We start from the raw sequence: 27,849 nt of genomic DNA, 5'->3' as shown, positions 1-27,849 counted from the left end.
CGAGAGAGGATTGCCGCATCATTCAGGTGGCCCGGATGGAACCCCATGCTACAGCATCGCAAATTCGAGCGGCTGTGGCACCCCATGTTACACAACACACACAGTTGGTAATCGCCTGCGTGCAGCTGGCTTATGAGCCCGTGTCCCTGCAGAAGGTGTTCCATTGACCCCACAACAGCAACGTGTAAGGATGGCATGATGTCGAAAAAGATCGACGTGGGTCGACAAATGGCATAGGGTCGTCTTTAGTGATGAATCGCACTTCTGTCTTGCCCGCAGTGATTGCCGGAATAGTATGCGCCGACGTACCAGGGAGAGGGGCCACGCAGATCTTATTGTCGAGAGGCACACAGGGCCAATACCAAGCATTATGGTCTGGGGAGCTATTGGCTTTAATTTGAAATCACAATTAGTGCTTGTTGATTGCACTATGACTGCTCGACAGTACGTTGATAGGGTACTCAATCCTGTGGTTGTCCCTATGATGGCAAACATTGCTAATGGGATGTTTCAGCAGGACAATGCCCGGGTTCACACTGCACGCATTTCCAGAGGAGCTCTCCACGACATCACAACCTTAGAATGGCCCGCCAGATCCCCGGACCTCAGTTCTATTGAGCATGTGTGCGACATGATGGGTTGACAACTGGCCAACCGTTCTCAGCCACCCACAACTCTGGAACAAGTGACCCGTGCTGTGCAGCAAGTATGGGCCACAATTCCTCAGGAAGCGATCCAGGGCCTTATTGACTGCATGCCTCGACAAATTCATCAATGTATTGCAGCTCGTGGTGGGCACATCCTGTATTGATTGTTGTCCAAACTTGCGGTCAGAGGGACCTGAAAGTGTAATCATCGAATCACAACCGAACACTCGTCCTGCATGTTCAGTTGCAGCAATGTAGCACTACTCCTTCTGGGTGTTGCAATTTCCATTTTCTTCAGTGTAATATAAGACTTTGTACAATACAGTAATGAAGTGGCGCCGCATATCGTTGTTTGTTGGGATCAGTTCTAACATAGAGGTGACTACAGCACTAGCTGTTGTTGCTCAGATTACTGTAAAGTAGGCAATAACTGTTGTTTCAAAAATTTATTTTAAACGTGTCACCTTGTTAAGTAACTGATAACTACGCACCTACAGTTAAATGTCATTCCAAAAACCGGTTATAAAAGCATTTTGTAGCCCTGCCATCCATCTGATTTTGGTGTGTTATGTTGTATAATTTTCTCCCAATCTGTATATTCATATCTCACGATTTTCCTGTAAAGGTACAATGTTTAATCTTATTTAAACTGGGTTAGGTTAATAATACAATACTATTAATATACCAGTATAAGTATAGTATGTGATAGTTTCACTAAATAAAATTAAAAACCAAAAAATAATGTTACAAAGTAATTTCTAACAGTTTTAAAAGCAAAGATGGGTTTTTATCTTTACAGCGGCCAATAGTCTTGGACGTTCTGCTACTATGTGCTACCTTGTGATGACTCCGACTGTTCGAAATTTGGGTAGATGCTGTCATGAGGTAAGCCATCTTTAAACATTAATTTAAAGTTGTTCATACAGTAGATAAGAAATCTATAAATGACTTGATTTGACATTTGTTTGTTCCTTTCCAATACTCATACAATAAATTAAGTGACGTTTATTTAATAAATTCCACAAACATCTATGCAAAACTGAAACCTTGCAAGTTATAAACTTCATATTGGGGTCCGTATTGAACTATGTATAAGTTCATGAAAGAATTGTCTCATAGAAGTCCACCTTTTCAATACACTTTGTAATTGATTAAGAATTAAAATCAAAGTTACTTGAAATAACGGGACATGTTTCGCCTGTTATATAATAGGCATCTTCAGCCGTATTGTCCTTAACATTAAAATTAAAGTGGTATAGTAGACTTAAGGCTTAAGCATTTTAAATTTAGCCTGAAGTCTTTGTACAATACAGTAATGAAGTGGCGCCGCATATCGGTGTTTGTTGGGATCCGTTCTAACATAGAGGTAACTACAGCACTAGCTGTTGTTGCTCAGATTACTGTAAAGATAGTATTGATAGTTTCACTAAATAAAATTAAAAACCAAAAAATAATGTTACAAAGTAATTTCTGACAGTTTTAAAAGCAAAGATGGGTTTTTATCTTTACAGCGGCCGAGCATTTTGCTTAAGCATTTTATGTTTAGCCTGAAGTCTAGTCTACCACTTTAATTTTTTTTTTAAATTTGTTTTACATTGCACCGACACAGATAGGTCTTATTGCGACGATGGGACAGGAATGGCCTAGGAATGGGAAGGAAGCGGCCATGGCCTTAATTAAGGTACAGCCCCAGCATTTGCCTGGTGTGAAAATGGGAAACCATGGAAAACCATCACTTTAATTTTAATGTTAAGGACAATACGGCAGGAGATGCCTATTTGATCATATGCAAAACATGTCCCGTTATTTTAACATGTAACTTCAATTTTCATTTTCAATAAATGACAAAATATATTGAAAAGGTGGACTTCTATGGGACAATTCCTTCATGAGCTTAAGCTGAAACCTTGCACATATTTTGAGTCCAGATATCACTTGCATAAGCATAGACCTATGAAAAAGCTTGAAATATTGTTCTCAAAATTTGCGTGCTGAATTCAATAACTAGGAGCATTCTCATGCAGATCAGAAAGCACACTAAGAATAACACAATTTAACACTAGAACTACAACAGTTTGGCTGGCCGTTCTCAAAACTTGCGTGCTGAATTCAATAACTGGGAGCATTCACAGGTAGGTCAGAAAGCACACTAAGAATAAGACAATTTAACACTAGAACCACAACAGTTAGGCTGATCCCTAGAACTGCGGATGGGTCACTTATGACCTACCTTTCTTTTTATGTGACTTTCAATTAAGGAATGAAGCTATTGATCACTAAGTATTAAATTCTAGAGAATTATAACACATTTATTTAATATTAAACAGAAAATGAAAAACTTAGTACAAAGTACAATACAATTTTCAAACGTGCGTTGGTGCCTTTACAGTATATGTCACATAACGAGTATTGTAATAGTCATTGACTATGTGACTATGCATTTGCTACAAACAGGTTTTCTGCAGGCATGACGCTTCACAAATGACTTGTTTCCTGTGCACTTAGTCTTGACTAGACAACATGTGCACTTCTGTTGTCTGTCAGGAATTTCGTCAGGTACGTCAGCTCTGATGTTTACTGCCCTACCTGCTGCATAAATTTCAGTTTGTTCCTCACTCAGCTGCAGAATGAATTCTATATGCTTAAGTTTAGTCTTATTTAGTGCATTGTACTCCACCCACGAGTTTGTTCCTGCCAAATCAAGTACATTGTAAAACGTGTGAATCTTTGCCTTTTGGACACAGACGGGTACTTCCACACAAGCTCTGTTTATAGTACCGACAAGGGTAGTTGAATTGGTTTTCAAGGTTTTAGCTAGAGACAAGGAGGTAGTGAAACTTTTGCATGTGATGTTTCTTCTTTGTACAGTAGAACCTCGATTATACGTTCCCGGAAACTACGTTTTCCCGTATTATCCGTTCAAATTACGTGGTCCCCCGAGCATCCTAATTAAATCAAGTTGTAAAAATCCTGCATCATCCGTTCCTCGAAGAAACTATTTCCCATATCAACCGTTCAGAAATTTCAGTCTCATCAACGCTAAATCCTCGATCACGCGTTTTTCAAGAAACTGTATCTCACGAAAGGACGGCTACGGCATACTTGCGGATCTTGGTGTTAACGTCCAGTCATTGCGGTAATTTAAGGAAGCGGAAAAGTGATCAGCGGTGAACTTGCATAAGGGACCATCTTAGCATCGCATTGGGGTGTTATTGTTTAGAGAATCAAAATCATAAAGCAGAGAGTGTCCACAACAATTGGAAGGAGACAGAGCGCATTTCGACTGCTCTACTTGAAGACGGAACGAGTTTCCTCAAATGTTCGTACTTGTAAAGCGTCTACATTATGTCCAGGGTTAGATGTTTATACTTTCCACCCCCGAATGTATCGTCGAACAAGTTTTCGGCACTTCCCTCTTGCCTATTACTGTTTTGGTCCTAATGTAAGACTAGGAATTTCACGTTATTGTGTTAAAATGTTAAAACCGCAGTCGTTTCATTTGCGCACGTTACATGTAAAAACCTTTGCATCATTTCACACTCGTACCGACTTGAACAGCGAGCGTGTTTTCCAGCTGAGCTCACGGTCGAGAATAACCTTAAATTCGGAAGTTTTGATGATATTTTTTCTCTTTTCAATGTAATCGTGATTAGTGACGGACATAATTGAATATAATGCATTCGAAAACTTGAGAATCAATACTTAACATTCAAAACAGTATTCTCGAGTTCAACATAACCTTTAAAAGTCGATGTAGGCTGTAGGCCTAATTTGCTCGGTACAAGATTTCCACAAACTGACTACGAACAGTACCTAGGCACCGGTGACCAAATTGCAATGGAAGATTTACAGAAAAAGGGATTTTGCCATCATGTTGGGCACTTTTGTATCCAATGTGCTTTATTTTATTAGATTAGAGAATTGAAAAATACTTGTGGTCGATTGTTTGGCTTGATGTTATTAGGTTTTTCGAAAAGTTTCACCTATCACAAGTTGCTGAACTGAAAGAACTTTTCAGAGGAAACTGACAAAGTTTCCCCGCTAAAACTGAATGTAAAGTTGCGAGACTTTTAAGCCGCGTACCGGTATCGGTAATTAATGTTTGAAGCCGGCCCCGCTGTCGAACTTGCCTGCCTCTCACCCAGGGGACCCAGGTTCGATTCCCGGCCAGGTCAGGCATTTTTACCTGGATATGAGGGCTGGTTCCAGGTTCACTCATTCTATGATTACCTTTAATTGAGGCACTATTTAATGGTGAGATGGCGACCCCGGTCTAGACAGCCAGGAATAACGGCCGAGAGGGTTCGTCACACCGACCATGCGTCACCTCGTAATCTGCAGGCGTTCGGACCGAGCAGTGGTTGCTTGGTAGGCGGAAGGCCCATTGGGGCTGTAGTTTGGTTTAGTTTAGGGGTGTTTGTAATATTTTAAGTATACATATTTCTTTTTTGTGATGTTTAGCCAAATTGTTCGTGGTTCATTCATTCTTGGATTTTCCGTTTTCCCGTGTTGTACTTTTTTTTATGGTGGTCCCTCCAAAAACGGAGAATCGAGGTTCCACTGTACATGTAAGGTTCCATCAGTTTCTTTACAACAAAATCGTCAACATACTCACCATTGGGACTGGTGTCATCTCTTCCAATATAAGGCAATGTATTCACAACATACTTCGAGTCCTTGTCTACTGCCATCTAATATTTTGTGAGTATTTATCTGGTTGAGGCCATAAACTGTATAAATCTGCAGTGACATTTAGAAAGAGAGTTGCTCATCAGCAGGTATATATGGCCCTGGTGTGTAGCTAAGTTGTGTGTTTGGAATGAAATATTACAGATATCAAAGCAAACTTATCTGTATTTTATTTTATCCTTTTGGATCTTTAGATTTTACACCAGATATTAAATATTGCATTATTTTCCTGAATCTGTCACGTGCCATCGTCACTTTTACAAAAGGAACACCCCACTTCACTGACCATAGCGTCCGGCTCCATTGCTAAATGGTTAGCTTGCTGGCCGTTGGTCCAGAGAGTCCCGGGTTCAATTTTCTGGCTGGGTCGGGGATTTTAACTTTCATCGGTTAATTCCGATTGCTCAGGGGCTGGGTGTGAGTGCCGTCTCCATCATTAGAATTCATCACATGTAGGGCCCCATCCTCACAGACGCGCAGGTCGTCTATACAGCGTCAGCTCGAAAGACCTGCACCAGGCCTCTTCAGAGGCTATATGCCATTATTATACTGACCATAGCGAATCCAGTTCTAAGCTCTTTGCTCCTGTGTTGCACAGATGTACAGTATAATAAAAACCCTTCCAATTCCTCGGTTTTCTAAGACCCATCATCTGACTTCAGTACATGACGTGTCTGTCTCAGGGCACGCCACAGTATGTTTCAGCATTTTGTCAGTGATCATCAGTCACCAAGCACTGATGCAAGTCTGTCACGTAGCGTATTGCATGTGTAATGGTATCATGACGGTCTTTGAACACGTGGTGTGCATGTCTACCAACTGTGACATCATTCACTACACCAACTACCCAGGTCATACCATCTGAAGATACAATTTTAGTACCTGTGGCAAAATCAGTTAGGCTTGGAACCCTATCGATTTGTATGGTAGTAGTATCCTCACTGGAAGAGTGAACTAATATGCGGTCCCAAACACGCCCCCATCGAGGAACTTTGAAAGTAAAACAGAACCAGTATTCTAATAAATTGAACTTTTTTTCTTTCTAAGTAGCATTGTTAGGCAATTGAAATATTCTAACTGGATGTATCAATAGAAAAGTGTACATGTATTGTGTCCTCATCCTGAAGACTTGTGGGAATCTCAAAGAGATATATTAAGCCAAGGGTTTGTGGAGACAGGGTGGTTAATTCCTTTTATCTCCACCTTATATTGATCTCTTGGCATCCCAAGGAAGTTCTACTGCAGCTCAGTTGAATAAGAGCTGTTAAATAAAAATTGATACATACCTGAAGGACTAGCATTCACTAAACTTACTACTAGCGTAGAATCTTTTACTGTTGATGAATCTGAAAGTTAGTGTATTTTGTTCATCAGGCGTAACTTCAAAGGCTTGCCCTCCATTCATTGTCTGAAATGTCAATTAGGGTGTCAATAATTCCATTAGTCAATGCACAATCGTAATAAACAGCCTTGTCGCTACTTTAACTTGCTAGAAAAGTTGCACATTGATTGTATATTTTAGCAAGCAATGAGGAAGTTTTGTGTCAACACCTGGTGTATTCAAACACAAATAATGTAACCGATACCAGAGGCTGCTTCTCCTCCAGCACAGCTGGCGTGCATAGTTGCCCAGTTATGACACAGTGTGTGATTGTTGAGGAAGCAGGAAGAAACAAGACACACGAAACGCAAAGTCGCTGTTACTGATGGGTGAAATCTGAATCAGCTGCGGTTCTAGGTATATATAGATTTTCTTCTAATAAGTCATCCCCAGAAATGTGAAATTATTATTATATTATTATATTTGCCTTTAATTGTAGTGGCGAAGTTAGGACTCATGGTCAATTAGGGTCAATTATGTGTGGATGTTTGTTATATTGATTAATGAAAATTTCAAAAATTGAGATTCTGAGTAAAATACAAAGAATGTACCATATTTGCTTGCGTATATTTTGCTCCCCATTTTTAACATTTGAAATTACAGGGGGAAAATCCCCACACATAACTTGTATTAATTTCTGACTTTGTCATAAAGATATAAGGTACATACACGAAATAGATTGTCATAAAGACATACGGTACACACACAAAATAGAGTTTGGGTATTCTGTGTACGTGCCTACGTTAAATATCAGGACTGTACCAATTGTTGTTATGGTACTTTGGATGTGACAGTAAAGAAGAAGCTGCATTTCTTTCTACCTGAAAAATGGATGAGGCTAGTTGTAAAAAAATACCAACCTTGCAAACCCCTACCCCAAGGCCACATTCTTAGCCAGTCAGTCACACTCAGCCATCCCTCTCACTTTTCTGTGTTTGTCAATATGCTTATTGATACCCGTCCGGCAGAGCTGATCATGTGAACTGGGAGTGTTTCTTTGTCCAGGCAGTCAAGTGATCATGGTATTAGGTATCGTTCATCTGTTATATTGTCGACAAGTACCAGTATTCTGTCTTCACGTTTCATTGTTTTTCAGTTAAGTTTTCTTGTCTAGGTCGATGTTTAAGTTATGGAGAAACATGGAAGTTATATGGCTGGGTTTAAACTCTTAAGTGATAAAATATGCTGAAGAACATAGTGACAGAGCTACCGTTCAAGAATTCAGTGTGACTGAGTTTAATGTTCGCTACTGGCGTAAACAGAAAGCTGCGCTTGAAATCTCCAACCGAACACACAAGGCATTCAGAGAGCCAAACGCTGGTAAATTTCCTGAGCTGGAAGACGAGTTGCTTCATTACTAGAGATGAGAATTATGGGCACTAAAAACAGTTAAAATAGGCAGGCATATAAGCTCTTAAGTTAGACAAAATAAACATGTAAATGGGCACTAACGTGTAAAATAGGCAACAAAATAGGCATGAGAAAAATATAATTTAATAACGCACTCAATTACTATAAAATTTACTACGAGTAACTTTTCAATGTTTTCCAGTAACAATCTTGTTCTCCTGTTGGGCGGAATGTTTTGTACTGAGAGAAAGATCGCTCAACATCACAGGAAGTGTTTGGACAAAACTTCACTGAAGCCACTTCATCTGGTTTTAGTTCAACTTCTTCATCTACCTCACCTCGTAGCACCCTGGCTATTTTTACCGTCGCTTTCCATCATGGATTCTGCTGCAGGACTCTTATGGACTTTTTGCTGACAGCGGCTACCATCCCAGAGGTTCAGTCAGAACTTCTGACCTTCCACAACCCTAAATGACTCCACCAGGGTAAAGCCACTCGTCTCCAACTCGGTGATTGCTCCCAGCAGCTTGTTGAAGTTTGAAGATGCTCCAGTTTATGCAGGGGGATATTAGCTCCCACCATTGCCGTGCACAGGTCTATAGAAAATTGTTGTTGGTCGCTGTTCACAGTGGACTGGTAGAAAAGCTGAGATGACTACGCTTTCTGTACTCGTGTCAAATGCATCGCAGTATTTCTATGTTGATCTATATGGTATCTTTTCACATTTGATCCGAAAAAATAATAAAATTGACTTAAATTACAATGTTTCTATATCTTAAATTTCTACAGCTGGGCTAATTGGCAATAATGCTTAGTATTAACATGCATTTTATCCATAAAGAAAGAGAAAGACTATTAAGAGGTGATGTTTCTAGAAGTACAAAATTTTAAACTTGGAACAAGAGAATTCGTAATTTACAAGGAAATATGTCCTCAAAAATGTTCGGTTATAATCTGGCAGTTTCCTGTCAAGTTCACCGGGTGAAAAAAAATAATAAAAATGACGTGAAACGATACCTGAGTAGTAAATGAAATGGCGTATGGCTTTTAGTGCCGGGAGTGTACGAAGACATGTTCGGCTCGCCAGGTGCAGGTCTTTCGAGTTGACTCCCGTAGGCGACCTGCGCGTCGTGATGAGGATGAAATGATGATGAAGACAACACATACACCCAGCCCCCGTGCCATTGGAATTAACCAATTAAGGTTAAAATCCCCGACCCGGCCGGGAATCGAACCCGGGACCCTCTGAACCGAAGGCCAGTATGCTGACCATTCAGCCAACGAGTCGGGCACCTGAGTAGTGTAGAGGAGAGATTCTTTCTATATGCTTGCCAGGGACTCGCCAAGCTGCCACTGGCAGTATTGTTACTTATATAGAAGAATTAAACGGATACACTATAAATCTCAGATTTGTGAACATTTTATATGTTGCTCTTCGCTGCTATTTGTGAACATTTTATATGTTGCTATTCGCTGGCTTTGGTGAGTCAGGTCAGCTGTCATGAAAACTATTTTCTGTTGCCTGCAATAGATCCTGCATCATGTGTGCCCACAAGGCTGCCACCCTCGTTGAAAATTAGAAAACATCATGATTTGAAATTGTTGCATGTGCCCATAACCTTATTTTTTGTCACAATTTAGCAAGACTTTAGATGGGATGCTAGAGCTTACGCACCCCAGACTCTCTTTGCTTGCCCCCCCCCCTTCCAGCACAACTGTTACTAACCGGACCTCAACAATCCAGACCAACGGTCTTTTCACTGGCCTGGTCTCGTAAAGATAGTCTTTGCAGCCTTTTTTAAACATGCTGTGACATCGTCCAAACTGTGCCATCTTGTATGTCTAGCCTCTGTGACATCATCGTCTTAGCTGCACCACATTCGATCTTCAACCTATGTTTTGCGAAGGCGTAGTGGAAGCGTAATAGAGTTCACTAGAGCCTACACATAGCTCTGGTGAAAGTTGCTCACGATTTTTGAAAATTACATTTCAGTGTAGTCTGCTTCTGTGGTGTAGTAGTTAGTGTGATTAGCCGCCACCCGCGGAGGCCCGGGTTCGATTCCTGGCTCTGCCACGAAATTTGAAAAGTGGCATGAGGGCTGGAACGGGGTCCACTCAGCCTTGCAAGGTCAACTGAGTAGAGATGGGTTCGATTCCCAGCTCAGCCATCTTCGAAGTGGTTTTCTGTGGTTTCCCACTTCTCCTCCAGGAAAATACCGAGATGGTATATAACTTAAGGACGCGGCCACTTCCTTCCCTCTTCTTTGTCTCTCCCGTCCAATCTTCCCATGCCTTCACAACGCCCCTGTTCAGCATAGAAGGTGAGGTACTAGTCCTCCTCCCCAGTTTAATCCCCCAACCCAAAGTCTCACGCTCCAGGACACTGTCCTTGCGACGGTAGAGGTGGGATCCTTCGCTGAGTCCGAGGGAAAAAACCTACCCTGGAGGGTAAACAGATTAAGAAACGTGCAAGTTATATGCGATAAAATATGGTATAAAAGAAAGAATTAGTAAGCGTTCCAGTACTGACCCAGCTGAGGTTCTAGTGTTAACATATTTACCTAGATGTCCTCTCCTCAAATCAATCTTGATATTCTACATACATTTCTTCGTAGTTCATGCTGTCATGTTCAAGGAAGATTACTGACAAAAATGAAGGCTAATGGGCTAGAAAAAATGAGTGGTTGAGTTGGTGGCTAAATTTCTAGAAAATAGAACTCGGAGAATTAGAGTAGGTGAAGTGTTATGTGATCCTGGAATGATTAAACAGGAGGTCCCTCAGGGCAGAATGATTGGACCTTTATGTTTTCTTGTATGTATATACAGTAAATGAAATTTAAGAACTGGAATCACAGATAAGGCTCTTTGCAGGTCATGTTGTATTGTATAGAGTAATAAATAAGTTACATGATTGTGACTACAAGAAAACCGACACAATGTTGTGAGGTGGACTGCAGACAATGGTATTATGATAAACGGGATGAAAAGTCAGGTTGCAAGCATGACCGGGAGGATAAGTCATCTCTCATTTTTAATAACTGTGTTGATGGGTGATAGTACCTTATGGGGATCATTGTAACTATCTAGGTGCTAATGTAAGGAATGGTCTTCATTTGGTAATCACATTAACGAGGTTGTAAAGAAAGGTTACAGATCTCTTCACATGGTTATTAAGGTATTTATGGGTTGTAGTAAGGATGTAACCGAGCAAGTGGCTGCATGGGTTGGGTCACATAGCTATCGGCTTGCATTCAAGAGGTAATGGGTTCGAACCCCACTGTTGGCAGCCTTGAAGGTGGTTTTCTGTGGTTTCCCATTTTAACACCAGGCAAATGCTGAGGATATATCTTAATTAAGGCCACGGTCACTTCCTTCCCACTCGTAGGCCTTTCCTCTCCCATCGTCGCCATAAGACCTGTCTGTGTCGGTGTGATGTAAAGCAAATAAAAAAAGGATGTAAAGGAGAAGGGGTATGAGTCTCTGGTAAGACCACAGTTAGAGCACAGTGGTTTATGGGACCCACACCAGGACTTCTTAATACGAGAACTGGAAAAAATCCAAAGGAAAGCAGCACAATTTGTTCTGGATGAATTCCTACAAAGGAGTAGTGATAGAAAAATGTTGCAAACTTTGGGCTGGGAAGACTTGGGAGTAAGGAGACTAGATACTAGACTAAGTGAACTGTCGGTGAAGAGATGGTTTGGAATGACATTATTAGACGAATAAGCTTGAGTGAAGCTTTTAAAAGTAGGAGAGATCATAATCTATATAAAATAAGAGTTTTCTCTGTATATTGCTCAGAATTTTAAAAGGATGGTATTTCTGTATTGGTCGTGTCCACAACAACAAGGAAATGCACTTTTTAATTTTCCATAATGTCTGTCTGTCCGTCTGTATGTATGTCTGCACACGCATCACAAGAAAACAGCTGAGAGAATTTAATGAAAATCGGTATGCAAAGTTAGGGAATAAGTCACTACAATCTAGGCCATAAATAATTTTATTCACGCTGAGTGAAATGATAGTTTAGCAGAAGGCATAAAATTTAATTCTCAAATATTTATACTATTAGTGGTCGTATGTTAATGAAAACCGGTACGCAAAGTCGGGCAATAAGTCTCTACAATCTAGGCTATAAATAATTTTATTCATGCAGAGTGAAATGGTAGTTTAAGGGAAGGCATAAAATTTAATTCTCAAATATTTATGTTATTAGTGTTCGTATCAATAACGACTGCATAACTAAAGTTATATAGTATTAAATTTCCGATCATTTATGTCTTATACATTTTTACTGTACCAGCTATGATCACAGAGATATTCATGAATTTGGATATTTGTTACTAAGTCCATATCAGCGCCAATCCACAAGAAAATGGGCAAACAGAATTTAATGAAAACTGTTATGTAAAGTAGGATAATAAGGAACTACAGTCTACGCTACAAATAATTTTATAAGACATCCAAATATCACAGAGTTGAGAAGAAAATTATGTGAAGGCCTACAACATAGAAAGCTCATAAAATTGATCAACAATAACATTACATTGATCATTGTTTGTTTTGATGTGCATTGTGTCTTCTGTTCCCACTCATCTCCGATAGGTTTACTGCTTACTTCCCGATTTTTTAAAAAAATTTCTTTACGTCGCACCGACACAGATAGGTCTTATGGCGACGATGGGATGGGAAAGTGCCAAGAGTGTGAATGAAGTGGCCTTGGCCTTAATTAAGGTACAGCCCCAGCATTTTTCTGGTGTGAAAATGGGGAAACCACGGAGTACCATCTCCAGGGCTGCTGACAGTGGGGTTCGAATCCACTATCTCATGGATGCAAGCTCACAGCTGCAAGCCCCTCACCACATGGCCCACTCACCCAGTTGTACCGAGTGTAACAGCCTGCCTGAACATTGGTGGGAAGTAGATGGGGAATTAGAAAACTATCTTCTTTAGCTTGCCATTCCTCTGGTTCATAATTTCTGATACTACTGGTACATAACACACTGGTTCTTCATAGCATTCAAGGTATTCAATCCCTACTCTGACGCACTGATTCGAATGAGCAATGTGAATATTTAACGGAAAAATGGTAGAGGAGTGTTCACGGATGTCTGTGGCCTGGTCACTCCACCTCTGGAACTTTGGACTGTTAGATTGGCACCATAGTACTGTTCGTTAAAAGTGAGAACATGTGCGGTTTTTCATTTGATCTAGTATTTCATATGATAGCATTGCTTTTAATCGCTACATTCCTACTGACATTTTTGTAATTATCTATGTTGACTTCAGTTACAAAAAGCACAAAGGCAGTCTTTCTGAGAATCCCATAGCGAAGCACGGGTACATCAGCTAGTACAAGATAGAGTTGGAATTCAAAAGGACAAGTTGGGGCAATATTCATTTATAGGATGAAGAGACTGGAATAATTTATTAAGGGAGATGTTTGATAATTTCCAAGTTCTTTGAAAACAATTAAGAAAAGGCTAGGTGAACCATTGACAGGGAATCTGCTGTGTGGGCAATAGCCCTAAATGCAATTGATTGATTGATTGATTGATTGATTGATTGATTGATTGATTGATTGATTTTTTCCCTTAGTATAAGCCAATGCATAATAATCTTCATATAAATATTTAACATAATACAGTACTTTGACCAGCTGTATATTATACTGTACTTGGTTAAACACTCGCCTATGAGTACATAGTTTCAAGTTTGAATCTTGGTGCAACTGATGGGTGAAGTAATGGAAAGGAAGAAACAAGTGACAAATCAAGTTGTTATAACAGGTCAGCATTACTTGTATTGACCTGTTAGGCTCCTTTTCTCCTTTTGCGTTTGTCCTGTGTTCCTAGTCTTTTGCATTTGAATCTTTTCTCTCGTACCTTTCCCTGCCTTTATCTGACTTTCTTATATCCCGTACTTCCCACATCAAGACTGAAGAACTGTCAAGATGGCCCCTCAATGAGTCTTGAAGCCCTTCCTACTCGTGATGCAAGAATCAGAAACAAGCTCAGTGGAGGGGAGGAGAGGTTGAGAAAAAATGGGTGTACGAAAATTGAAATGAATGAAAAGAGAGCCTATCTGTTTGAAGACTACAGTGTATGAAGACTTGAAGATTGTCCTTCTGTGTTCTTATGTTTATCTGGTCACTTTTTCTGTACTCCCACTTCCAATTTTGTCTTGTAATTGTGTTTATCCAATTGTGTGTTCGTTTTCATGTTTCAATTTTCTGTACATGACTTGACTCATGGAGCCCCTCTTAAGCATTTTAAGGACCAGCTGAAACACATGAAGACAACTGGTATAGATATACAGACATGGAAAGAATGTGCTGTGGACCGCTCTCTGTGGCAGAACACTGCATCTACTGCTGTCAGCTTGTTTGAAAGAGAACACTGCAGTCATCAAGAGGCCAAGCAACAAGCAAGAAAACTCAGTCAATTACAACCCTGCCTTCCTCCATCCATTCAGTGTGATTTGTGTGGGGTGTATGTTTTATGCCAGGATTGGTCTGTCCAGTCATCATAAACACATCCATAAACTGAGTTGAACTGGCCAGTGTATGGAGGAAGAAGTTATATATACTCGGATCAAGTTACAGCCAACGACATTACTTGGATTTGAGTTATTAACGCAGGATATCTTTATCAATAGATTTTCTGGCTTTTTTTTTTTTTTCCTTCTGGTTGATCAATGTCACACTAACACATCGCAAGCTATCTGCAACGGAGGGATGGGAAAGGGCTAGGATTGGGAAGGTAGTGACCGTGGCCTTAATTGAGCTACAGCCCTAACATTTGCCTGGTGTGAAAATGGGAAACCAAGGAGATCCATCTTCAGAGCTGCAGACTGAACCCACTGGGCTGATGACAGAAATGGTGTTTAGACAATGTTTATGGTTAAACAATGTCTAAGTATGGCTGCCGCATTGCAAAGGTGTTGTGATAGTACATATATCACACCCCCGAATTATATGTAGAAGTTAGAGATATTATTGTCAGTATTCGATTTATTATTATTATTATTATTATTATTATTATTATTATTATTATTATCGGTATTTCATCTGTATGTTTTGTCATTTATATTTATAAGCTGGGAGATCTCCACATATGTAGGTATGAGTGATTTGTTTTGTAGGAGTGGGAAAACATTGCTATCTTTGACTCTGGTAATTCGTGTGAGTCATGTGGCTACCCCAGTGTCTTATGAGATGTATTTGTTGTTGTCGTCGGGAAATTCCATGAGTCATGTATATATCCCAGCCTGATCAGATGAGCTTGTTGTTGTATTAGGGAAGTTCGTTGACTCATGTAATAAACCCCAGAGTTTGTTCATCTCTTGGGAGCAAGGAGAAGTTCAGGGCTTGGTCTTGACAAGAGGTTCACTCATGATTGGCTGGCAAGCACCAATCCAGACGTATAATCTGAGAGGAGGGGGATGTTGATGTCTATAAAGGTTGATCATACGGCGGCAACCAGGGAGATTGTAAAGGAACGAGAAGGAAGACAACTACAACCAATCACTACAGTATAAGAGGGCCACTCGGTACGGACAAGAAGGACAACTGACACACTGTACGAGAAGGAAGTAGTGCTGGATATACGGTATTCGAGTGATGCGGCTGCAATGGACTGGACTTCAAACGTTCGTGGGGCGTAGTCTTGTTATGTTCGTGGAAAGTGGCTGATCAATAAATTGTGGAGGGCGCACGCATTAAGTGTTGTTGTACTTGTGGAGGTCTAGCATTATATGTTGGTGAAAGCTATCTCAGACTTTCCATAAATTATGTTGAGGATCGACAAGCGTGTGTCACTAAAATGTATATATCTTTACAAGTGTTAAAATATGTGAACACAGTATTACAAGGTACAGTATCTGTGTGATGTGATAACTGCCGATTATGAGAATCGGTAAGTCGAATTGATATAGAGACAGTGAAGGGTATTTATCTTCATATATGTACATTGTTAATCGGACTATCTACAAATGGTAGCTTAGTTCTCGCTTTCGTTTTCCCACGGTTTTCATTATTGTTGTTGTTGTAAATATGGAGTCTTCCAGCAATATTTTATGTGTGTATTATATGTATAATTTTAGTGTGTTGATGAGGTGCTCATGCACGGATGTTGTTAAGAATATAGTTAGCTATTTTAGAATCAGTGGAGTTATTGATGAACCTAGGTGCAGTTCCTCCCTATTTAGTCGTTTTCAGGAGGTTAGGTAAGGCCTGCAGCAGATGTACCAGTATGCAGCATTATGTACACGCCCTGGGATATAAAGTTTATCATGCTCTATCAAAATTCGAGGGATCCATTCTGGTGAACTCTGGCGCCCATACTACGGACATTTCGGTTAATTATGCTTATTAATTTTATTATTTTTTTGAGTAATTTTATTTATATATTTTTATTCATGATTTTATTTATTAGTATTCATCATATAGTTACAGTGTTATTTATCACTTAGACCCTGTCTAAAACCTATGTTCAACCGACCATGTTTAAACACTGCTGAGAACACTGTTTAACCTCAAATTTGAGCAGTGAATCACAATCACCATGAAACATATAATTTGTATTATCATGTTGAGACAATACCAGGAAGAAAGGTTACTCCGATGGCCGCTCTGTGGATCATCTGCTGCAAAATCACAGCACGGCGAGGTGCAGTTTAAAATAAGATTTTGCTTTTCAGGAGATAATGTAAGGGACTTGTTTTATGAGACTGACACAAGGGACAGTCTCGTAACTCTCAACTTGACTACAGCTCTTGGCAACCTATATATTTTGTTATATAATTTATGTGGAATTTAGGTCGTTTCAACTACATCCATATCAGAATTACTTGTTCCAATCGTCAAAAGGCTGTCACATACATCAACCGGGAGTGATTCAGTTATATTTACTGCCAAGTAAGCATACATAACAGTGACACTAAAAAGTAGGTTGTGTTTGTGGTATTTTTGTCCTTTTTTGGATAATCGTCAGGCTAATTCAGGTAAGTTTTCGTCAAATATGAGATAGGAAAAGGCAAGGACTGGGAAGGAAGAGCTGTGTCCTTAATAGCAGTCCCAGTATTTGTCCGGTGTAAAAATGGGGAAACTGCGGAAAACAATTTTCAGGGCTGCCAGTGGTGCGTTTCGAGCCTAGGATCTCCAGAATGCAAGCTACATCTATATGGCCCATACAACTCATTCAGTTACACAATACTATTGTTTCTTCTTCCCTTCCCTGGAGCCATTTAGATTACACTCACCGCACCAATACTATATCAGAGCTACACTTCCTCGTGCGGTGCTGTGTCACTTTGGTGTCATAATATTATGAGATTTAATTTCCACCAAAAGCGATATTCTTATCTGTGGACAAATCATGCTCATGCTTAGCCATATTCCAGTAATGTGTAGGAAGACAACAGCTTTTGGCACGCCCACCAATAAATTTCATTGGTTGCAACTAGAAAGAGTTGCATGAAAGATACATCTATTTCCATTTTTGAACCAATATTGAAACTTTAAATGACATCTAGCTAAACATCGGCTGACATTGTTTATTCAGTGGAAGATCGTGCGTAACTTAGGCGTTGTCTAAGGCTTAAAACTAGTCATCGTTTCTGCAATTGGCCTACTATCTCCTGAATGCAAACTCACAACCGCGTGATCCTATCTGAACAGCCAACTCGCTCAGTTTTCTGTCACTTTATAGAACTTCTTTACATGCCAAAATGCTGACTCTCAGCATTTCTTAAAATCTATAGCTACTGAATAGATGTTTAGTATACAGCCTTATTATTGTAACACATGTCTGTCTCCAGAGTTAGTAAAGAAAGAGGAAAGGATGAACTGGAGATTTGTACTTGTGCTTTAAATTGTTCCTCCACCTCTTTTCCCCACACCTTGGTGGGGTTGTGGGTGCAATGCCACTCATGTGGACTTGGTCCAATTTTATAGCTTGGTGCCCTTTCTGTCACCAACCATTTGTGGTGGGGGAGGGTGTATTGTACTATACGTGTTTCTGTGGTGGTTAGCAATGCAGTATATTGTGTGCTAATGGAGAGGTATATATTAGGACAAACACAAACACCTAGTCTCTGAAGAAAAGGAAATAACCAGATACAGCTAAAATCATTTGTCCCGCAGGTAATAAAACCCTGCGTCATATAAACAGAAGGCCGCTACACTGACCATTCTGCCAAAGAACCAGACAAATGTATTTGAGAATGTGTGTTGGGTATTCACCCGAAAGTCTGGTTTGATTCTCTGCAACTCCACCAACAGCTGTCATAAATAGCCTAGGTGTCACTGAAGAGGTGTACTAGGGAAATGAGGAGTGAGGTAGTTTCCCGTTGCTTTCCTCGCCGAGCCAGCCGCTGCTATTATCTATCAGTCTGCCAAGCCCACTGAAATGTATGCACCAACCGACCCTATGAGCGATATTTTCACACCATTCATAACAGGGACTGGCTGCATAAGCAATGGTATTACTAGCATCACTCATACCTCAGTCACTTTCATATTGTCAAAGCCAAGGATGAGACTAAGACAGGTCAATGAAAGTAACAAATTTGATATAGCCCATACCAGAAGACATAGTGCATTGTAAACACTACATCTCGCCAGCAAAGGCATTATTTGAGAATATCAAATTTAAATTTAAGAGACCCATGCTAGGACAAAACATAGTTTATTATTGTACCTGAAACAAAATTGGGCTAATCAACATTGAAGTATATACTATGTTTTTTTTAAACCCCTTGGCGCTGACCTCCATATGTTGTATAGACCTCCTTTTCTTTGCATGCTGCCCTCCATGCGTGGTATAGACCCCTATAGCATTAACCTCATTTTGTTCTAGTTTGTAAAGTTTTTAAAGTTGTCGGGATGGAAATGGTATATCTTTGAAGCTGAAGATCTCTGCCTTCCTTGTATGAATCAGCCTAAATTAGCATTTCCTGTTCTCTTTCTACAGTGTTTGAAATAAGTCTGACCTCTTTCCGCTTGAGAGCATGTAGGCTTAAATTTCTGCTGCGTTCTATTGGATATACACTGAGCAGCACGAAAAACGCAACTCTTCAATTTCTTTAAAAACTGAAATTTATTTTTAATTTATGACACTTATCCAGTATCTTATGATAGAATATTGTGGTACGGTCCCATTTAAGTATCTAACAATGAAAAGAAAAGACTATTATGAACAAATTGAACAAATTAAGCCAGAGATGCACATTTCAAGGAAGTATTGAGTAAGCTCGTAAAAGTAATTTCTTTATTTAATCGTATGGTGATTTTATACTATATCTATATATACACAAGGCAAATTCAAACTTTAAAGTCCATCCTTCTCAGCCATTCAGTTAAACTGGGTATGAGAGCGAAGAAATAGTCAGGAGTGCCAGGGTACGAATGAAGAGGACAGCGTTGGACCAGGTGCTCAATCGTCTGTCCTTCCCGGTTACAATCACATATTGGTGAACTGATCCAACCCCACTAGTACCTGAAGTAACTGCAACAACCATGTCCAGTCCTTAACCTGTTGATGCGGTACCGGGATAAAGAATGTTTGTCTTTTGGGGCCGCTGACACTAGCTGAAGAGCATGGAATATTTCTAAGCGTGCGGTACGTAAACATTGGAGTTGGTATAGAGAGGGGTTTAGTTCATTGAACTTATATTTCTTTGAACGTTTGATTTTATTATTCATTGGAAACAAATTCATATCACCTTTCATACAAGTTGAGTTGAAGCGTTGTAGCAGGCTGGAATCTCCGGACTCCGGGATGGTTACAGGACACGGTCTGGACAGGAACCGCCCGTATGGGATGGTTACAGGACACGGTCTGGACAGGAACCGCCCGTACTGGATGTGAAGTTCTTGGCGTTCTAGAATTTCTCGAAGTTCTAGAGGATCAGGGAGTTCTTGAATTTCTAGGAGCACACGTTGCGGGGTTCAATCTCACACGATAATACTGAGAGATGATGCGTGCCACGCACACAAGTCCCCAGTATGGCACTCAACTCACTCGTAGCACTGTTAAATGAATTAACATTGACCTTTAAATATTGTATTCATTCATTCATTGCAAGTGGAATGTGTCGAATGTTAATGAAATTGACGCTCGAATCTTGATTCAAACACCTTGTTGAATCACCAAGGTTCATAAATTATTATGTGAAAGTAAGACAATTAAACTGGGTATCTGACCTCATATTGGATGTCAGCCGAATGAATACTTGGGAAAATTATAATGTCAAGTTCACGACGTAAGTCCGCTAATATTGGCATTGGCATGACAGACTGGAATGTTCCATTAGATCCGTAATCTTTATCATCACAGTTCCTAACTTACTGACTTCGTCAATTTATAATCAGAACGCAAAATTTAGCACAATATTCACAGTTCATGCAAGTTCGGGACACATGAGTACGTTCGTAATAAATTAAGCAAATTTAATGGCACTCGGAAATGTCCTATTCCGTCTTCTATAAATAAAAATTACGTGTACTTTAAGACTGTTCAGCAATGTCATTAAATGATCATTAAAGTTAAACTACACTTGGAAAGTGTCTGACACTGTCTGTGAAAAATGATTATGACGTAGAAATTATAAGTTCAGTATGGCACTGAAAAATTCTAGGTTCTCTCAGAACTTCAAGAGAGGAAAACAAATTCAGATATGGCATGGGTATTCTCTGTTTCCACAGTCTGTTACGATGACACAAGTTTAAACACAAGTTCAGATGTGGCACTCAGAAATATTCTATGTTCCCACAGTTCGTTACGAAATACAAGTTCCAACATACTCAGAAATTCCCTGAGTTTTCCACGGTTCGTCACGAATCACAAGTTTAATGTGGTACTTGGAAAATTACAACACTCACAAGAAAAATTCTATGTTCCCATGGCTTGTCGCGTAACACAAGTTCAAATATGACACTCGAAAAATCTTTATGTTCTCAAAGTATGTTTACGAAACATAAGTTCAAACACAAGTTCAAATGTAGTACTTGGAAGAGTTACAACACTCACGAGAAAAATTCTATGTTCCTTCAGTTTGTCACTGAAACACAAGTCCTAACATGGCACTTGAAGAAACTTATAAAGTTCCAACTCCGCTGGAACCGAGCAATCGAGATGCAAAGTCTCGTCCGACCAAACGTTCGGTCTGCTGCACTTGTAGAGCTCCACCCATCACCCGTATCGCAGAGACGGTGGAGTAACACAATCAGTATCCTGGATCGCTTTCCTTTTATACCCGGAGCTGACGAAGCATCTAGAAACATGGATGTTATCCACCTCTATAACTCCCGAAGTACATGGTGGATTTTCTCCAGAATTTAATAGATCGCGTCGGTTATGATAGCCTCCACGTTGGCGGTGTAAAAACGACAACATCTTAACTCCAAGTTGACTTTTACACATGGGTCAGAATATCACCATATATGGCCACGCCTGGCTGCGTGGAGTTAGTTCGAAGCGGCTACGTCACGGTTGCGCATGTCAGCGAGTTCGGCGGGCTGCCTATCCTCCACCTTGCGCGAAGTTTAATGCACATTCTTCAAATTTGTTTTCACGTAGCGGTGTTTCCGGTACAATACGGCACCAGAGATTCCTCGGTAGGTTTGGCTTCTTTGTGGGATCAAGATGGTGGACACTTGTTCCCAATGTTTTTGTTGATCACTCACGCTTCCAGCTTTCATTTAGGTCTTATCCATCTGCAATGAGTTGCCCTGCAGTGACACTTGCTGTGGTCTTCTTGATTGCAGTCACTGCAGTGATGGATGACAGAATTCTTGGTGCAGTGGCAAAGAGGGTGATGCAAAGATTTTCTTGGCTTCCCTTTGTAGAGCTTGCTTCCGTCTTAAGTGAGATTGAGGGATGTGACTCAGCACAGGTAACCAGTGACATGGAGTTGATTTGATGGTACCAGTAATGCAACGCATTGTATCGTTCAATTTTGTGTCTACCTTCTTCACATGTACACATTCCAACCAGACAGCAGACAGGAGCACAGTACTCAGCAGCCGAATAGACAAGGCTGATGCCAGTTAAGCGTAGACAATCAGCAGAGGCTCCCCAGGAGGTACCACAGAGCTTATGCAGTATGTTGTTTCTTGTGGCGACTTTATGAGAAAGCTTAGTGATGTGCTCTTTGACGTTCAGGGTTCTATCTAAGGTGACTCCAAGATATTTTGTGAAAGGATTGCACCTCAGCTTTCGTCCATTGAGCAGAACTATTGGTTTGTAGTTTCACTAAATGGAAACAAGATTCTTCAGTTTTTGTTGTGCTGGGGATCAGTCTCCAGATCTTAAAGAAAGTTGACATCTTTTTGAGGTCCTCCGTAAGAATTTGTTCACCATCTTCAAAGTTATTGCTCTGTGCTACCAGTGCGATGTCATCAGTATATATGAACTTAGTTGATGCTGTGGTTAGTAAATCATGAATATACAAATTGAATAGCAAAGGTGCTAAAACAGTTCCCTGTTGGAGACCATTATTTAGTTTTCGTTTGTGGCTTTTAGTGTTGCCTAGAAATACTTTGAATTGTCTTTCACTAAGCATGCTAGATATTAGATTATATTGTATATCACCTTTAACACTGTTACTCGTTTAGCACCACCCGGGGGTCACGTGTAGGGTAATTTGATGCAATACCTACGGGCATGAGTAACTTTCAACCCCCATAAAATTAATGCACTTCTGTTTTAATGTTATACATATCACACTTTCACTTCACAGACCTCGGAGATGATCTCGGGGACCTCTGTTCGCATCTTGAAAAGCGTGTGTTGCCACATCTTGCACCAATGACGCCATTCACCCTTTCAGGCATGCTCCTGATTAATGCAGGAATGTCCTGTTGAGGAATCGTCTCCCATTCTTCCAGGAGGGCGTTCCGTACGTCCTGTAGGGTCTCTAGGTAGGATTCAAATCAAGGCTTCGAGTAGGCCAAGCCATAGCACAAATCCCTGTTTCAACCAAGAACTCTTGCGCAGTTCTCGCAACATGTGGAGGAGCATTGTCGTGCATTAGTTTAAAATCATCACCAGTCAATGGAGCGAAAGGCACAACATGCTCCAGAAGGATTTCCTCCACATACGAAGGTGCAGTAAGACTCCCATTCTTCACGAAGACCAAATCCATACTTGCAGCTGTATTGATTCCTGCTCACACCATCACAGAACCACCCTAAAAAGGCATCCTGAATGAGAATGTGCAAGGTGAATATCGAATATCTTTCCCCTGGGCCTTCTCCAGACTCTCTCTCTCATCCGTCAGGTGATTGGATTCCAAATCACGACTCTCGGGTGAACAACACTTGATCCCACTGTTGTACTGTCCAGCCAAGGTGTTCCTTCAGTTTGTCACTGAAACACAAGTCTTAACATGGCACTTGAAGAAACTTATAAAGTTCCAACTCCGCTGGAACTGAGCACTCGAGATGCAAAGTCTCGTCCGACCAAACGTTCGGTTAAGACAATCACAGAAAGATCCTACAAACACTTGTGATTTAAAGGGGAACAATTAAAGGTACAACAATAAGCGCTACAAGAACGGGAAAACATTATTGGCTCATATCCAGCACTACACTAGACTGAACTGAACAAAGTGAGAGTGGACAGATAACATAAGGAATGGGAGGGCATGGTGCGCGCAACTAAGTAATCAACGTAGTCGAGCTGTGCGATGCTCTCTGGTGAGTTCCAGACCTGTAGCAGGTCTTTCAGACTTAAGATTGGCTTCTTCCAGTCTTCGTCGAATGGTTCTCTCACTAACATTGACCCCTCGAACTTGATGGAGTCAATTTTGTGCTTCAATGGCGGTGGTATGATGGTTGCGGAGAACTTGAAGTTGTAAGAAGAGCACGTTGAAACAGTGAATTTTTAAAGAGATCACTGCATTCTCTTAATGCTCACATCTGAATCACCTCCGTCCGCTGGGTAAAGCGACACTCGAATATTCCCCGTCGCTCAGGGGTTAATATAGATTACAGTTCCTCAAATATTCCCCGTCGTTCAGGGGTTAATATAGATTACAGTTCCTGTTTTACTCTGAATGTATCTCTCTCTGATGTTGCTCTTCTCAGGCCTGATCCTGGTCTTGCAAAGCCTCCAGTTTCCCTGTATATTCATACGGTTCTGGAAATCGTGGAAGATGTAGTCCTCAACACTTCTGCAACGTAATGCATGCTGCGACCATCCTCTACCAAAGCAACAGTTTTCATAGCTTGTTCAGGGCTTAACAGCATGTTTAGTCCAGACAGCTGATTAAGACAATCACAGAAAGATCCTACAAACACTTGTGATTTAAAGGGGAACAATTAAAGGTACAACAATAAGCGCTACAAGAACGGGAAAACAATATGGGCTCATATCCAGCGATGTATTTTCCTGGTTGTGCGTGGAAAAATAATTGAGGCTAATGCAATAAACAATCAGCACCCCATTGTTTGCTCGCAAAGCAACACCAATAACATACCCCGTCTTGAAAATTTTGTTGAAGTGCTTTACTTTGATTAAATAGATAATTATACAATAATTACATATCATTTATTGGGTGGTGCGTTTTTTCGTGCCACTCAGTGTATATTTCATTACAGGATGTTTCCTTATGTAGATTGACAGTATAAATCGCCATGATATTAATGTTGACATCATCTGGTGAGGATTCCTATCATTCTTTCAATGCTGCAAAACCTCTTACTCCGGGCGAGTTGGCCGTGCGTGTAGAGGCGCGCGGCTGTGAGCTTGCATCCGGGAGATAGTAGGTTCGAATCCCACTATCGGCAGCCCTGAAGATGGTTTTCTGTGGTTTCCCATTTTCACACCAGGCAAATGCTGGGGCTGTACCTTAATTAAGGCCACGGCCGCTTCCTTCCAACTCCTAGGCCTTTCCCATCCCATCGTCGCCATAAGACCTATCTGTGTCGGTGCGACGTAAAGCAACTAGCAAAAAAAAAAAAAAAAAAAACCTCTTACAACTCTTAATTACTTGACTCGCTATCACTTTGAAATACAATATTGTGTGGTGCAAAAAGATGGCACGGTGCAGTTTGAATGAAAGGGAACTAATTAAGTTTTAGTAAATCAGATAACAGCACTACACCAGACTGAACTGAGCAAAGTGAGAGTGGACGCATAACATAAGGAATGGGAGGGCATGGTGCGCGCAACTAAATAATCAACGTCAAAACATGTTATGCCCTCTTTCTCACAAACTAATCTTCACACTAACCTGGGATTTGTGCTACGTGAATCTTTGAAATATTGTTCCCGGTTCTTCTGCTCAAAGTTCCCGAAGCGACAATTACCATAATTTTCATTGCATTGTGAATCAACCCAGGCAAATACAAGAGCATTACTTTCCTTCCGTACAAAATTTGAAAGGTTTCTTTTCCATTACTACACTATAAGGTAAATATAAAGTTAATGAATGTAAACTACATTCTTTGGAGTCTCCACTGTAAACATTTGGAAATAATCTGAGCTAAAATGTTGTAACAGTGAGTTTTTATAGAGATCGCTGCTTTCACTGAGGGGTTAATGCAGATTACAATTCCTATTTTACTCTCTACTACATTTTTAAATTTTGGAAATTTGAAATACCTTATTTTGCAGACATATTAGCACAAGAGCGGTTTTTCTAGCATTGCCATTTCCTAATTTTAAAATCAATTCTTTTTTGAACATTTTGCTTATAATGTATATTTACAAGTCCTCCAGAAATTTTGCTTATGTTGAAGTGACATGAATATGTCCTCTGAACTTTTAAGAATATACAAGATAACAGCACTACACCAGACTGAACTGAGCAAAGTGAGAGTGGACGCATAACATAAGGAATGGGAGGGCATGGTACAAGGGTATATATGGCTTCCTTCTAGGTATTATTATCATCTTCATCATCACTGAGGTGTGCAAAATCTTGTATTTTTGTGAAGGTAGGAGGTTATTGTCATCGGCAGGTGAAAAACGTATGTGTGGATTTGAGTAATGGCCATACAGTAATGTGGAAACAACAGCTTGGTACACCATCAATTTGGTGTATATTTTTAGATCTTTATTTGATAAGACTTTGCAGGAAACACGTACGAATGCACAGTGAGCAGCTCATATTCTGTTTTCTACGTTCATCTCCAAGGTACAATGTGTTGAAAGAATACTCCTAAGATAGGAGAGGTTGTTGTAGAGATGTATCTCAGATGGTGATGTTGAAGTCTGGCAAACTGGTTTCTGGAGCAGGTTGTGCAAGAACTTAAGTTTTTTGAATGTTGTGTGTTCATAAGCTGTTTTAAAGCGGTCAGCAGACATTTGCAGTTCCTTGGGAGTGTTAGCTGGTCCACTTTTATGCTTTTGCTGTCATTAAAGCCTGCATCTTCCTGCTGCTTCAATATCAAGTCTTTCTTCTGTGTAAAGGATAGTGATGAAAGGAGACATTAATGCTGCACATCAGAGGGGTCAGTTGTTTGTGCAAGACTGAGAGTTAAATTGGTCTTACAGTCAGTGGAAACAAGACAGTAGCTATTCAGGGCATCAGACTTATGATAAGACAAACACACACTACAACTTTATAATTCAGATTATGACAGTAACAAATCTCATGCAGATATTATGTTATAGGAAAGGTATTCCACCAGCCATTTTCATTGGCACTTCTATAAGACATATATAACTGTTCAAAACAATGAAATGGTGTGCATCTGTACTCTTAAAATAGTAAATTCTCTGAATTCACAGCTGAAAGTGATTTTAATTCATGTTGGAGAGTTTACAGACAAATTGATAACTCTGTAACTACTTGATAGAATAAATTTACTATCCCTAATGATTCTGTTATTCCATTTTCTAAACTTGAGCAGAAATTGTATACAAACTGCTTTATATAAAGTATATCTGTTATCTGTTTTGTAGTGTTTCCAGGTCAGCAGAGTTATGAATCAAAGCAAGATTCTTACTGTTAATGCATATTTTGGTGTGCTGCCTTATGTGCCATCAAATTTGGTATTCCTTGTAGGAAAACTAGAAAAACTAAATGAAAGCATTCTCTGTTTATGGACTAGAAAATCCCAAGTTTCTGATGCAGGTATAACTCCTCACTATACAATGTCAGTAACTCGTATGTGTTTTTTTTTTTTTTTTTCAGGCCAAGATCCCAGGGTCCTTCAGAGGGAAGTACAGAGTAGGAGAACAAGAATCAAATTTTCATCAGAAACTTTTGTACATACAATTTATGGTATTAAACTATTTGTTTTTACTTTTGTTAGTTTCTTACTGCTATGACCAAACCATTATAGTGCCGTCCTAAACAAAACAAATTGCTGATAGAAAAGAGCCTTGGAGCTAGGGCAAATCATGTGGAGAGCCCACATGTACAAGGTGTGCAGTTCACAGCAGAGCCATGCTCTAGAAACATTGTAGTACCTATTATGTATGTCTTTGATAGTCACTGTGCCAGCCTGGTTGTTGTGCTTGTGCATTACCCTCTAGAGAAGAAGCTTTTTTCATCTGTTCAGATTTTGTGTTTTGTTCAGGTTAACTTCTGTTTTGTATTTTTCTTTATTTATGTTTGTTGTTAATGTAGAAATGAAAGCGCAAAAAAGGGTGGAAAGTTCAATGCTTTAAAATGAAACTGGTTCATATTATTACTATGTTACCACATTATGCATTCTCTGCCATGTGGGATTAAAACAAGTTCAAAGTGACACAAACCAGTAGCCATATTGTGACGAAGTACAAGAGAATAAGGGTGCCGGTGCAAGGCTACAATGCTGGTGCAGTT

The 27,849-nt window shown here is 40.1% G+C and overlaps 1 protein-coding gene across 1 annotated transcript in view; it reads left to right on the top strand.

The window, feature by feature from the left end:
• Clp (Cleavage and polyadenylation specificity factor subunit 4) overlaps nt 1-27,329 on the top strand; it is an 87,713-nt gene extending 60,384 nt beyond the window's left edge. The window contains exons 6-7 of the mRNA XM_067144841.2: nt 1,447-1,532; nt 27,214-27,329. Coding sequence (XP_067000942.1) covers nt 1,447-1,456 — 10 coding nt within the window. The 3' untranslated portion in view covers nt 1,457-1,532; nt 27,214-27,329. The remainder of the gene's footprint in view (nt 1-1,446; nt 1,533-27,213) is intronic.
• The last annotated feature ends 520 nt before the right edge of the window (nt 27,330-27,849 follow it).

The sequence above is a fragment of the Anabrus simplex genome, chromosome 1 (genome assembly GCF_040414725.1).
Source record: "Anabrus simplex isolate iqAnaSimp1 chromosome 1, ASM4041472v1, whole genome shotgun sequence".
NCBI classification, from domain to species: domain Eukaryota; kingdom Metazoa; phylum Arthropoda; class Insecta; order Orthoptera; family Tettigoniidae; genus Anabrus; species Anabrus simplex.
The sequence above is the reverse complement of the archived record's forward strand: the minus strand, read 5'-3'. Positions and strand labels throughout refer to the sequence as shown.